At 37.8% G+C, this 14,041-nt stretch overlaps 1 protein-coding gene across 2 annotated transcripts in view; it reads left to right on the top strand.

Moving 5' to 3' along the window:
- Positions 1–14,041, top strand: part of hbs1l (HBS1-like translational GTPase) — a 30,552-nt gene that overhangs the window by 8,409 nt on the left and 8,102 nt on the right. For both annotated transcript variants that reach the window (XM_079848207.1, XM_079848206.1), the window contains 6 exons: positions 5,309–5,417; positions 7,156–7,382; positions 7,638–7,803; positions 7,890–8,007; positions 10,928–11,074; positions 11,222–11,296. In XM_079848207.1, the coding sequence (XP_079704333.1) occupies positions 5,309–5,417; positions 7,156–7,382; positions 7,638–7,803; positions 7,890–8,007; positions 10,928–11,074; positions 11,222–11,296 (842 nt within the window). The remainder of the gene's footprint in view (positions 1–5,308; positions 5,418–7,155; positions 7,383–7,637; positions 7,804–7,889; positions 8,008–10,927; positions 11,075–11,221; positions 11,297–14,041) is intronic.

Raw genomic sequence — 14,041 nt, 5'->3', positions numbered from 1 at the left:
CTAATTCCGGCGAGTTTTTGAAGTGTGCATACAATGGACACTTTACTATCCCATGAGGCCACGGGAGAGGATTTATGAAAGGCGGTTAGGTGACATAACTGACGCTGGTCGGTCATATGTAGAGCTAGGTATCGAGTTCGATAATTTTAAGCAAATTTCAATACATAAGGGGTTAATTTTGTCAACGTCACTGAGCCAATAAGCATGCAGCATGAATGACTGTTGTGAGGCATCAAGGAAAAACACTAGTTTACGCCGGTTACTCCCAGAGACGTTGCCCACACGTGAGGCTGTAGTGTGTAAGCATCCCAACCCCCATAGATGTAAAGGATGTGGAAAAGATCAAAAGTGTGTCTACATTTCACCAGGCTTGATGCCAACAGTGTGCAATGTAATATTTGCAACAAGATAATTTCTGCCAAGAAACTCTGCCAACACAACAAACCTAATGAAGCACTTTTCAGTCCATGGAATAATCTTAAGAGCAGAAATTTGCTTTGTCTTCGACTGCAAGAAGAATTGGAGTGCGTCACAAATGAACCAAAGCTCAGCGCATAGGCTACTTGCCTCACAGACATGAGAAATAGGAATATAGAAAGTTTAAAATGTCTACTTTTAAATGAACCAATTCGAATCGAAAACAAATGAAAGTTGCATTTCTCTCTATAGGCGCACACGTTCACTATACTGCGCAGATGACGAGTCAGCAATGTCAACTTCATCTTTGCAGCCGACACTGACTCAGCAATCACTTTTTTTAATTGTTTATTAATAAACAATTAAAATGTCTCCTTGCGATATTTTCTTGACACATTCATAATAATTTGGTTACTTTTGCCAGTGCTTTGCGGCAAGCTTTATGTGTGCGCTTGAGCGCGAGACATATATTCCACCCCCTAGTGGCCTATATGAGTCTTTGAGTCTAAAAAAAAATAAAAAAAAGTCAACAAACTGAAAAAAATTAAACCAAAGTTTTTTTTTTTTTTTAGGTAATGTAATCTTGTTAAAAAGGATTTCATAAAATTGGTTTTGAAAAAAGTATCTTTCAGGAACCGTTATCGAAGTCAAGGTATCGGTATCGATACCGAAAATTTTTGAACGATACCCAGCCCTAGTTATGTGACAGTAACATGGGAGATGTAGTACGTCCTAATTTCATTCATACAAGTGTTGTCACGATACTGGAATTTCCAACTCTGATACGATACCTTGAAAAATATCGATATTCGATACCATTTTTGAAACCACAGGGAATACTGCCATATATACACGCAGTGGTTAAATTGGGCCGGGGCCCCCCTAGGGAGAGCCCCCCCACATAATAAATACCAATTTAACCCGATAACTATACCAAGTTAAATAAATTAAATACCAAGATAACAGATAACGTTAATGTTATTATCTCATATTTTTTTAATAATTTGGGTCATTTTTTTGTAATAGCTTACACAGCACAGGAAGGCTTTATTTGAATAGTTGAACTACATTTATGAAAAAAATAATAAATAAAATAGTAATAAAATAAGAACAAATAAACAAAATTTCATATGATAGCACAAATAAATACAATAGAATAAAGAAACAAATGAAATAAACATGGCTTTAAGTTTTTCAGGTGGGTCCAACAGTATTTAGGTGAGAAATACTACAGAAATGAAAGTATTCAAATGTAAAATAAAACAATATTTTTCATTGTAAAAATGAAATGCAGATTAATGCTTACAATTAAAGTTACAAAAAAACGTTAGCAAGGGATCTCTCTTTTCTTTGATTAACATAACAGATGGCAGCAGGTATATTAGGCTACTGTCACTTTAAGAGCTTATGCACAGATCCAGTATACCGTTACACAACATGCGATTTCTCTCAACTATTTGTTACAAAACTGACTGTATTTAAATGAATATTCTAAGACAGGCATTTTGAAAAAAAATTTAATCCTCGAAAAAGTCGTCAAATTGGTACTCACGATCTGTTAAAGCAGCTTAGTGCTATTCAAGCACTATTGAATCGTAGCGAATGAGACGAGTGAGTGAGAGGAGGCGGGTGTGTGACAATTCGCCATCGGAGAGAAGAGAGGGTGAGAAAGCGCAGCTGGTATCGGTCTATGGATACTGCAGAAAAGGAGTATTGGAACCGTTTCAGATATTTCAGTATCGATACATATCGAAATATTGATATTATTTGACAACACTACATACTACCCATATTCATACTATATAGAACATACTTTTTTTAATGGTTGTGAAGTTAATTCAAATGTAGTACCTACTCAGTATGCGATTTTGGATGTAGGTTTCAGAAAGAAATATTAGAAAAAACATTAGAAACTCAGAAAGTTACTGCCCTAGAACACTCTAGCTATCACCAAAGTCCCTTCAAAGACTATAAAACTAATGTGACTAGGTGGCTAGAGGTGTTCTGAATCTGATTGGTTGCTCTGCAGCTGCTAGGGAGTTCTGAGTGTTTACTGGGAGTTGCTATGCATTTGTTGGGGTGTTCTAAAAGTTGCTTACAATAGTGCTGCTAGGATGTTGCAAGGTTTTCTTAAAATCTAGTTTTAATTAGTATTGTAAAGATGGAGGTGTTGGGAAGACTGTCCCATTCATGCAAACTTGTAGGTCTTTGTCAACCTTTGCCCTTCCCTGTTTATGAAAGAGATTAAATGAGTACAGTGTGTGATGCATCTGAATGCATCTGTCTTGTTCATGTATTGTTTTCAGCAGGTGTGTGCTGTAAGGGCAAGGCCGCATGTGAGAAAATCTGTAATAATGTGTGAGATGTCATTGTGAACTGGGCATATCTGAATGGCAGTAGTAAGGTGAGTGTACGGGGATTCCCCGTAGTTATTATGGGACATCCGTGCTACACTCAACCCAATAAAAATAACTGATATGGAAAAGAAGGGGATGAAAGATAATCTGGGGGGATGATAAAGTAGATTGTAAGTGTTTTGGAAAGAAGACCGTTCCTCCTTGGGTTTTTGTATGGGTTTTTTTTGTTTCCTGCCAGGATTTGTAACACTAGTGGCCCCTGCTGGAGAAAAAATGTCAAACACATTTGACTTTCCAGACCTGTTTAGTTAGACAACGTGTTAAGATGGAAGTAACTTTTATTTTTAGCTAATTTTATTTTATTATTTGAGTTTTATTTCATTGCTTTCTGTTAGTGTGATTCTATCACTGTTGCACTATTGAATTTGATTCATACTGTACAGCAAACAAGGGTTAGCAGGTGATACACAGATCTAGAAAGATGGAGTAAGAACAGAGTGAAAGATGTGTGTACAGTCAGTCACTGACTGCAAGTAAAGGAGATGGTAGATAATCGGGTAGGATCATGTCTCACTGGTGTTTGAATAGGCCTGGATCCGTTTTGCTAGGAAGAGCACATTTACATATCCTGAAGGGTGTGTGTCTCAGACTTTTTTTGTGCTACATGTAGACTATTTTTCTACCTGCTTTTATTGTCATCACAGTTGAGTAATACTCTTTTGAACAACAGCCGACACCAAGTCAGAGTCGACAACGCTTTATTGCGTTATAGCTATATATTATACTTATACAATATTGTCAAAGCATAGAAGATATTTAAAGTGCTGAAATAAACAATACTTTATAGATGCTCAGTAAGATGAAGTAAATGTTACAAATATGGAAAAATAGTATATATATATATATATATATATATATATATATATATATATATATATATATATATATATATATATATATATATATATATATAATAAATATATATATATATATATATATATATATATATATATATATATATATATATATATATATATAAATAAATATATAAATATATACTATTTTTCCACAATTTTTATTTTTTTATTTTTTTAAATAGACATGTTTAAAATGGAATTCAACAGGAGTGAATTTAAATGGAGGTATATGTAAAATATAAATAATAAATGCAGTGTGGTGATGCATATTAACATGTTGACATGCTGTTACCCACTGTCCCTCGTTTCCTTAATCCATAAACTGATTTTTATTTTTTAGTGTCTGGCAACCATTTTTGGAAAATGTTTTTGTATTTTATAGTTGTAACTTTGCGAATACATAGCATTGGAGCTCTTTGTCAGAAACGAGTTGAATTTGGCAGCGCAGTGTGTTCTGGCGGCTTTGTGTGTAGAGATATGTTGTGTGGGTGTGGTTTGTGTGTGATGTGTTGCGAAGTGTGTGTGTGTTCAGATGGGAGATATTTGTGGGTGTGGCTGTGTGTGTGTGAGCAGGTGAAGTGCTATCTACATTCCCCAGCACTTCCTGTTCCTGTAACAGGTGTGTGTGTGTGTGTGTGTGTTGTCGCCTTGAGCTCTTTGTGTGTAAAGGGTCCTTGTGGTGTGGCCATAACACATCTGGGGGCTCGTACTGTTTATCTTCATATAATTATTAACGTTGGTTTACATAACAATGCAAATGCACAAACATTCTCATGTTATGATTCTTTAAAATTGATCAAGAGCATGGTTTTTTTGTTTTTTTTTCACAAGGTGAGTCAGACATCTCACAAATTCTCCCGAAGATCATAGTGGTTTTTTCCCATTGTGTTTTTTCCCTTGAATTTTTCTTTATATATAAATAAGATCTCCCTTATTGAGTCTTCTTCTCATCCTTTTTGTGCTTGGAGGTTAGAAGGTTCATTATTTTTTACACATTAACCCCCTGTGTGCTGGAAGTGCACAGTCAGTGTGGAAGTATGAGTGACGTGCCGGAGTTAACCCTTTCCTGGCCAGAGCGTTCGCTGCTCAGAGCGAGATGACTGGCTGTGGCCGTTGCCAGCGAAACGGCTCTACTGCTATGACGAGACCGTGCACACGCTGAAGCCATTTACCTTACAGGGACAGAAAAATGCTTTCTCTCATCCTCATTTTCTTTCATCCCTTCCCCCTCTTTGGCTCTGAGAGCCTGTTTTGGTGCAGCACGGAGGAGTTGACTCATGAATTTCAGTAAGATAGCGAGAAAACGAGGCTCAGCGCATGTCGAGTGCACTGACACACACATCTGCACATCTGAAAATGACTAACCCTTTATACTGTACCAAACAGGAAACTTGACTTTCATAAAAGGTACACTGTCATACATTTCTGAACGTAAGGCATGTCAGATTAGTATTGTACAAAAAAGCTTGCTTTGTGCTAAGAAAGAGATGGTTCAAAAAGCAGAATATTTTTAACCTTTGATAAATATTAAAGTTAATTAATTATGAAATATCAATAATATGAATATTATTGTAATATCGGAAATTTAGTGTGTGCGTATTGTTTTCTACGTTCTAGCAAAAGTACGGGACGCTCCAGTGAGTCGTGTCGAAGCAGAGGTTGTCCCTAAGGTTGCCCGGATGACTGTGTCAGGCAAGAAGCAGACCATGGGCTTTGATGTGCGAAGGTAAGCCAGTCGAGGTAAAGTGGAAGTGGTTAGCCTGTTAACCTGGTAAAGATATGCCCTGGTAACCCAAACATTGTTGGTTTAAACCTTATAAGGGACGCTTTATGAACTGTGATCTTTCACCCTTAAGCAAAGCATGTAACCACACAGCTCACTCCACAGGGGACTGTCCCTGTAATAAGTGCACTACAATACCGTGACCAAATCAGACACGAGTGTCTTGTTTTCAGTGATTCTTTTTTTTTTCTTCAGACCAGACTGAACGCTAGTGAGACAGATTAAATGAACTAATTTAAAAATGGATGATCTTTACAAAAGAACTGAACCAGTCAACAGTCGAAGTACATCATTATCCTGTTATCACTGCAAAGCTGCTTTGGAACAGTATAAAGGTGATTTGACTTGAGTCACAGTTGCTCACAAGATATTTGATCATATGTGATATGTCGTTTTAGCTCAATATACATTTCATTTCATGATGGAACCTTTGGATATACGTGCATTTCATGAAGGATACCTTTGAAAATCTTTATTTGAAATGTACAGAAAATTGAGCTCGTCTTGATCATCTCCTGTCCACTCATTGCTGAACTGCTGTAGTGAGCTTTCCTCTCTTATCGGTTCTTGCAGTTACAGTCCTTAATATTACATAATTAATTCTCAGAACCAGGCCAAGCCTTGTCTACCTGCATTGCATTCTGGGATAGCAGAAAACCACAGAGATGGCTGGTGCCTGTAGATTAATCTCACACTCACTAACATGAACCCACAGCCTATCACTCCCTCTCCTTCAGCCACAGACCACACCCGTCAAGAAGCTCAAGAAGAAGGGTGTAGGGGTTTCTGCAGGTGGAGCAGCCAATGTACTTTAATTTAATAGGTTAAGTTTGTTCAGAACAGTTTTTAAGTGACTAAAAGAGGACCTGTGCTAAATTTTCCACACAATCTTTTTTTCAAAAGATATCTGTAGGTTTCCACTAATAATATGTTGGTATTTTGATTGTACAGTAATACTCTACTGTTCAAAAGGGGGTCAGAGAGATTTGTTTACTTTTATTCATCGATGCAGTAAAGACATTTATAATGTTATAAAAGATTTCTGTTTCAAATAGATGCTGTTCTTTTGAACATTCTGTTCATCAAAGATTCCTGAAAACAATTCCACAAAAATATTAAGCACCACAACCGTTTTAAACTGATGATAAGATAAATGATAAGAAGTCACAGAAAAATCAGCATGTTAGAATGATTTCTGAAGGATCATGTGACACTGAATTAGGAGTAAATACACACAACATTAATGTAAATACAATGAAAATTCAGCTTTGATGTCACAGAAATAAATTACATATGTAAATATTTTCAAATGTAAATTAGTTTTTAAATTGTAATATTTCATAATAATATTAGGTTTTTTTACCATTTACCAAATGTACCATTTTTGATCAAATAAATGCAGCCGTTCTTGAGCAAAGCTGTTTTAAAAAATGTAAAAAAAATAAATAAAAATAAAACCCTGACCCCAAACTTTTCGACAGCGTTGTACCCGTCTACAAATTTCCAGTAGACAAAAATACAAAAACATGGGTTGTGAAAATACTGATTGGATTGAATGTCTATCTCAGCCTTGTTTTTGATTGCCTCAAATAAACAGAATGAGGTTTAATTGACTTGAAAAATGCTCAACAAACCATCCTAGAAGTTCTGAGGTGACATTTGTTTTTATGTCCCTTTTTAGTGCGGAAGAAAATGGCGTTGTTGCCTCATCGGTTCGCAGAGGGCAGAGTCCAGAGGTCACCGCTGCACCAACCACAGAAACCCCATCCAAACCGGGGGTTATGAGTGAAGACTCTACCGCTACGACCCCATCTCGACCAGCTGGAAAGAGCAAACAGCAGCTCAACATCCGTGCCGAACTGGAGAAAAGACAAGGAGGAAAACCCTTACTCAATCTGGTGGTCATAGGCACGACAACCTCTCTATTACTATCCATCCAGTCACATTATCATCCAGTTAATTTTTTGGTCACATTTGAATTAATTTTATTCTTTTGATTCATCCAATTAACTACCTGGTTGAGAAAATAATAAAACTCTATGAGGTGGCCCTCTAACACTTGTATGAATGTGGTTAGATAAGCAACCACATGTATGAATGTAATTAAGATAAACCATTGTATATGTAGTGAATATGGATCTTGAACTTTGTTTGTGTGTGTAGGTCATGTAGATGCTGGTAAGAGCACTCTCATGGGTCATCTGTTATATCTGCTGGGGAACGTTAATAAGAGAACCATGCATAAATATGAGCAGGAGGCCAAGAAAGCTGGCAAGGCCTCGTTCGCCTATGCGTGGGTACTGGATGAGACCGGAGAGGAAAGAGACAGGTTGGTCACAAACACTCAGGTGTCATTTCTGTCTTAAAATGTTACCCAAACCAAGCTTCATTTGTTCATCATCTGCTCTTTCACAGAGGAGTGACCATGGATGTGGGCATGACAAAGTTTGAGACGGACTCGAAGGTTGTTACTCTGATGGACGCACCAGGACACAAAGACTTCATTCCGAACATGATCACAGGGGCGGCACAGGTACTTCCATGTGCTCCTTTAGGCTCAGTTGAATGCAACCAAAAATGAAAATGGTCATCATTTCCTTACCTTGACCACCATGTCGTCTCAAACTTCCCTGCATCACTCAAGGAGAAATTTTAAATATTTGAAGCAGCAAATAAAGCTTTCAGACATCAAAAAGGACACAAAAGTACCAAAAAAGTCCCAGACACTATATTTCAAGTCTTATGAAGCCATATGATAGCTTTGTGTGTGAATCAGGCAGATATTTCAAACTAAAAAAGTGGTTCTCTGAAAATCTTTTTAATGAGTGATGGGCAGTAGCATTTATGATTTAATCATTGGATCTTTAATGAGGCAGTTGATCTGGGTAATAAAAAGGCCTGAATGAATCATTCACAGTCAGACTGATTCAGTTCCCAGGTTCAGCTCACTGACTCAATGGTCTGGCCACAGTGGTTTATATAGCTCACTACAGGGGAGAATTACCATTGAATAATGATGTAATTTTGGTCTGTTTCTTACATAAAGCTATTGTATGACTTAAGAAGACAAGTCATTATGGACAACTTTTATGATGCTTTCATGTTTTTTGGAGCTTGGAAGCTTCTGTTCCCATTGTAACTGCATGAAACAGGGTCCTTTCTTAAGAATTTCTCCACATAAGAAAGGCATATAGGTTTAGAGTGACTGGAAAGTGAGTAAATGACTGAATTTGATCTTCTGTTTGAATTAATCCTTTAATAGAGTCCTCTTTCAGGTTGTTCTTCTATTACCTATTCCGTTTTTTTTTTTTTTTGCATGTACACCAGTTGACGAGAGGACAACCGATGTCTGCATAATTTCTTGTGCACAGTAAAGTCTCAATGAAACTTGTTCTTTGTGGATTTGGGTGCCACCACCACTAAGTACTCCGTATATGAGTGTGTATGTTTGGATTTGGCTGATACTTACAAATGCAGTGAATGAAATTAGTCACATTGTGCAGGTCGGATTTACTCATTTCCTTTAGTCAGTCTGCTGAGAAAGGGTTTTTGGGGGCAAGTGGGTGTGTGTGTATTGCGGGTGGGTGTGTTTTGGGTCTAGACTATTTCTGTATGATGACGGAAGTTGAAATTGACATGACAAAGCAATATCGATTAGGGGATCTTTAACCCTTGTGTGGTGTTCATATTTTTGTTATTCAGCCAGTGTTCGTGGGTCTGGTGGACCCGCTGCATTTTTGGGTTTTTAATTCAACATAATCAAACAATTTATGTTAAAATACTCAACAGATGTTTACTTAATCCCAATTACTAGCAATATAAACAGCATATATGGTTAATATTTTCCCTTTACCTTTGTTAGATCACATTTAAGAATTGCAACCTTGTGCGGGAATGGCAGGAATAGAAACAAAACTCACTTTTGCACTCATACTCTCTCACACTTACACACAATCTCTCTCTCACTCACTCACTCACTCACTCACTCACTCACTCACTCACTCACTCACTCAGGATATGTGGTTTACGGGGACTCTCCATAGGCGTAATGGTTTTACAAATGTACAAACTGTATAATCTATCCCCCAACACTAACCCTACCCCATAAACCTACCAATCACAGAAAACTTTTGGCCTTTTTTGAATTTAAAAAAACACCATTTAGTATGTTTTTTTTAAGCCGTTTGGTTTATGAGGACACAGAATGATGTCCTCATAAACCATGTTTACGTTGTAATACCCATGTCATTATACACATTTGTGTCCTCATAAACCATATACAAGAACGAACAAACATACACGCACACAATAACAGCAAGCCCTGACAGGAGGAGGACAGAGTAAAGGTACACAGGACCTAAAATTTCCACACTTTTATTAGCCCCGGGTCCAGTGGACCCGAACATCCTTTGTGTAATATAAATGTGTAGGGGGGGTGTACAGTGTGTGGTCATTGAAAATGGGTTCTGATATATGTTCTTCACAGAAAATGAGCCAAGGCCAATGAGTCTGAGGTTTAAAAAAATAATTCATCATATAATTTTTCTTTTGATAAAAAATGAAAGGGTTAATTTTTTGTGACCTCTGAAAGCTATTACTTAAACTATAAATATATACTCTATATATATATATCTCTCTCTTTATATATATATACACAATATGTATGTGTATGTATGTATGTATGTGCATGTAGGTTAATGTACATCTAGCCGGTTGTTATCACAGAATAAACTCAGATTTTGTATCACCCTGAAGGGGTATATTTTGCGATAACAACAGGCTCGATTTACATTATCCTGCTTATTACATGGCTACTTCCCACATAAGTCAATAATTGGACACAATTTTTTTTATTTCTTATGAAATATTTTATTAGCTTACTAAACACAAGGCTTCTGTGAAGAAAGCAGTTGCTAGATATATAGATGCAAGAGATATTGATTTGAGATTTGACCTGTTTATTATCTTATAATCCATTTACGGTGTACAAAACAAACGTCCTGCCAAGATGAACACAGCAGTGATATTACAGTACTATTAATACTGAAGTCCTCCTATTTCATTTTCAATGCAGTCGATAAATGTAACACAGACGCAAGATGGCAGCAGCTGCGTTTGTATGAATCAAGCGAGAGCGAGTCCACGGTGTGATAGGAGAGGCATGAAAGACGCACAGGCTTCATATACCCAGATGGCCGTTGTGTTATTTAGCATTGCTATTTATGACTGTTGTAATCGGGGAATAACACACTTCGAAAGTTGTGACTGACCAATCAGAATCAAGTATTCCAGAGAGCCATGTAATTGTTTGAGTGGCATTTCGTTTTGACTTTAAAGTATAAGAAGTGTTTGTGTGCGTTTCTGTAATGTTTGGGTGTCTTAGCAGGTGTTATTAGTGATGGATGCTGGTCGCAGAGCGTTTGAGGTGGAGCATGTGTGTGTGTGTTTTGCAGGCAGATGTGGCTGTGTTAGTCGTAGATGCCAGCCGTGGGGAGTTTGAGGCCGGGTTTGAGGCAGGGGGGCAGACCCGCGAGCACGGCCTGCTGGTTCGATCCCTCGGAGTCACGCAGCTTGCTGTTGCTGTCAACAAGATGGACCAGGTGGGTAACCATGGGGACCACAACAGCGTACAGTAACCACGGCAATGTCAATCATGATTTTATTTATGTCTGAGAACCATGCTTCAATCCCACTCCCACCACTTGTTCTCATCACGTCATGTTCTGTGTGTGTGTGTGTGTCTGCAGGTTAACTGGCAGCAGGAGAGGTTCCGGGAAATCATCTCTAAGCTCGGTCACTTTCTAAAGCAGGCTGGTTTTAAGGTAATGCAGTCTGTGCACATGGAGGATGTTTATATATTTTTCCCCTGTACATTTTGTACTTTGGTAATTCCCCCCCCCCCCCATGTGTCTGATCAATGACACATCCAGAAACTGCATTTCAAACCTAAAAAATATATCTTGCATGTTTTGATTGAATCTGACACAATATCAGCTTACGTGCATGTCTTTTCTGACTGATTTTCTGACTGAAAAAAAGTTATTTAAATGCTTTTGTGGAACTCAAATTAATATATTTTGTAAAATGTCCAGTGTGCTGTTTTTTTTTAGCTTGTGATGTGATATAGCTTTGTGTGTGAAGCAGATTTAAATTTAAACTGTCATTTGTTAAAAATCTTCAGATATTATCATAAAACACATCAGACCTGTTTGCATTATGTTTGGACATGCCGTGTCAAGCAAAAATACACTATATATTAATATATAATCAATAATAATATATAATTGAGCACAAATGAGATATAAGCACTAAGGTGGGTGAGAACAGCAAATAATTTTAATTTTGGTTTATTCCTTACACAACACTATTGAATAACTTTTGTGCAAGTCATGTAAATTATAAATTACTTCTATGTTAAAATGCTTTAATCATATTTAGTAAGTTTTAGTAAAAAATTGCTATTTTAATATGTTGCAAAATACAAAATATCTCAGTTTGGGATATATATATATATATATATATATACACTCACCTAAAGGATTATTAGGAACACCTGTTCAATTTCTCATTAATGCAATTATCTAATCAACCAATCACATGGCAGTTGCTTCAATGCATTTAGGGGTGTGGTCCTGGTCAAGACAATCTCCTGAACTCCAAACTGAATGTCAGAATGGGAAAGAAAGGTGATTTAAGCAATTTTGAGCGTGGCATGGTTGTTGGTGCCAGACGGGCCGGTCTGAGTATTTCACAATCTGCTCAGTTACTGGGATTTTCACGCACAACCATTTCTAGGGTTTACAAAGAATGGTGTGAAAAGGGAAAAACATCCAGTATGCGGCAGTCCTGTGGGCGAAAATGCCTTGTTGATGCTAGAGGTCAGAGGAGAATGGGCCGACTGATTCAAGCTGATAGAAGAGCAACTTTGACTGAAATAACCACTCGTTACAACCGAGGTATGCAGCAAAGCATTTGTGAAGCCACAACGCACAACCTTGAGGCGGATGGGCTACAACAGCAGAAGACCCCACCGGGTACCACTCATCTCCACTACAAATAGGAAAAAGAGGCTACAATTTGGACGAGCTCACCAAAATTGGACAGTTGAAGACTGGAAAAATGTTGCCTGGTCTGATGAGTCTCGATTTCTGTTGAGACATTCAGATGGTAGAGTCAGAATTTGGCGTAAACAGAATGAGAACATGGATCCATCATGCCTTGTTACCACAGTGCAGGCTGGTGGTGTTGGTGTAATGGTGTGGGGGATGTTTTCTTGGCACACTTTAGTGCCAATTGGGCATCGTTTAAATGCCACGGCCTACCTGAGCATTGTTTCTGACCATGTCCATCCCTTTATGACCACCATGTACCCATCCTCTGATGGCTACTTCCAGCAGGATAATGCACCATGTCACAAAGCTCGAATCATTTCAAATTGGTTTCTTGAACATGACAATGAGTTCACTGTACTAAAATGGCCCCCACAGTCACCAGATCTCAACCCAATAGAGCATCTTTGGGATGTGGTGGAACGGGAGCTTCGTGCCCTGGATGTGCATCCCACAAATCTCCATCAACTGCAAGATGCTATCCTATCAATATGGGCCAACATTTCTAAAGAATGCTTTCAGCACCTTGTTGAATCAATGCCACGTAGAATTAAGGCAGTTCTGAAGGCGAAAGGGGGTCAAACACAGTATTAGTGTGGTGTTCCTAATAATCCTTTAGGTGAGTGTATGTATATATGTATATATGTATATATGTGTGTATATATATATATATATATATATATATATATATATATATATATATATATATATAGTGAGGAAAATAAGTATTTGAACACCCTGCTATTTTGCAAGTTCTCCCACTTGGAAATCATGGAGGTGTCTGAAATTGTCATCGTAGGTGCATGTCCACTGTGAGAGACATAATCTAAAAAAAAAAATCCAGAAATCACAATGTATGATTTTTTAACTATTTATTTGTATGATACAGCTGCAAATAAGTATTTGAACACCAGTCTATCAGCTAGAATTCTGACCATCAAAGACCTGTTAGTCTGCCTTTAAAATGTCCACCTCCACTCCATTTATTATCCTAAATTAGATGCACCTGTTTGAGGTCGTTAGCTGCATAAAGACACCTGTCCACCCCATACAATCAGTAAGAATCCAACTACTAACATGGCCAAGACCAAAGAGCTGTCCAAAGACATTAGAGACAAAATTGTACACCTCCACAAGGCTGGAAAGGGCTACGGGGAAATTGCCAAGCAGCTTGGTGAAAAAAGGTCCACTGTTGGAGCAATCATTAGAAAATGGAAGAAGCTAAACATGACTGTCAATCTCCCTCAGACTGGGACTCCATGCAAGATCTCACCTCGTGGGGTCTCAATGATCCTAAGAAAGGTGAGAAATCAGCCCAGAACTACACGGGAGGAGCTGGTCAATGACCTGAAAAGAGCTGGGACCACCGTTTCCAAGGTTACTGTTGGTAATACACTAAGACGTCATTGTTTGAAATCATGCGACTGCACTGTATTAAGGAGAGGATGACCGGGGCCA

This window comes from Squalius cephalus, assembly GCF_949319135.1.
Source record: "Squalius cephalus genome assembly, chromosome: 18".
NCBI lineage: Eukaryota > Metazoa > Chordata > Actinopteri > Cypriniformes > Leuciscidae > Squalius > Squalius cephalus.
The sequence above is the reverse complement of the archived record's forward strand: the minus strand, read 5'-3'. Positions and strand labels throughout refer to the sequence as shown.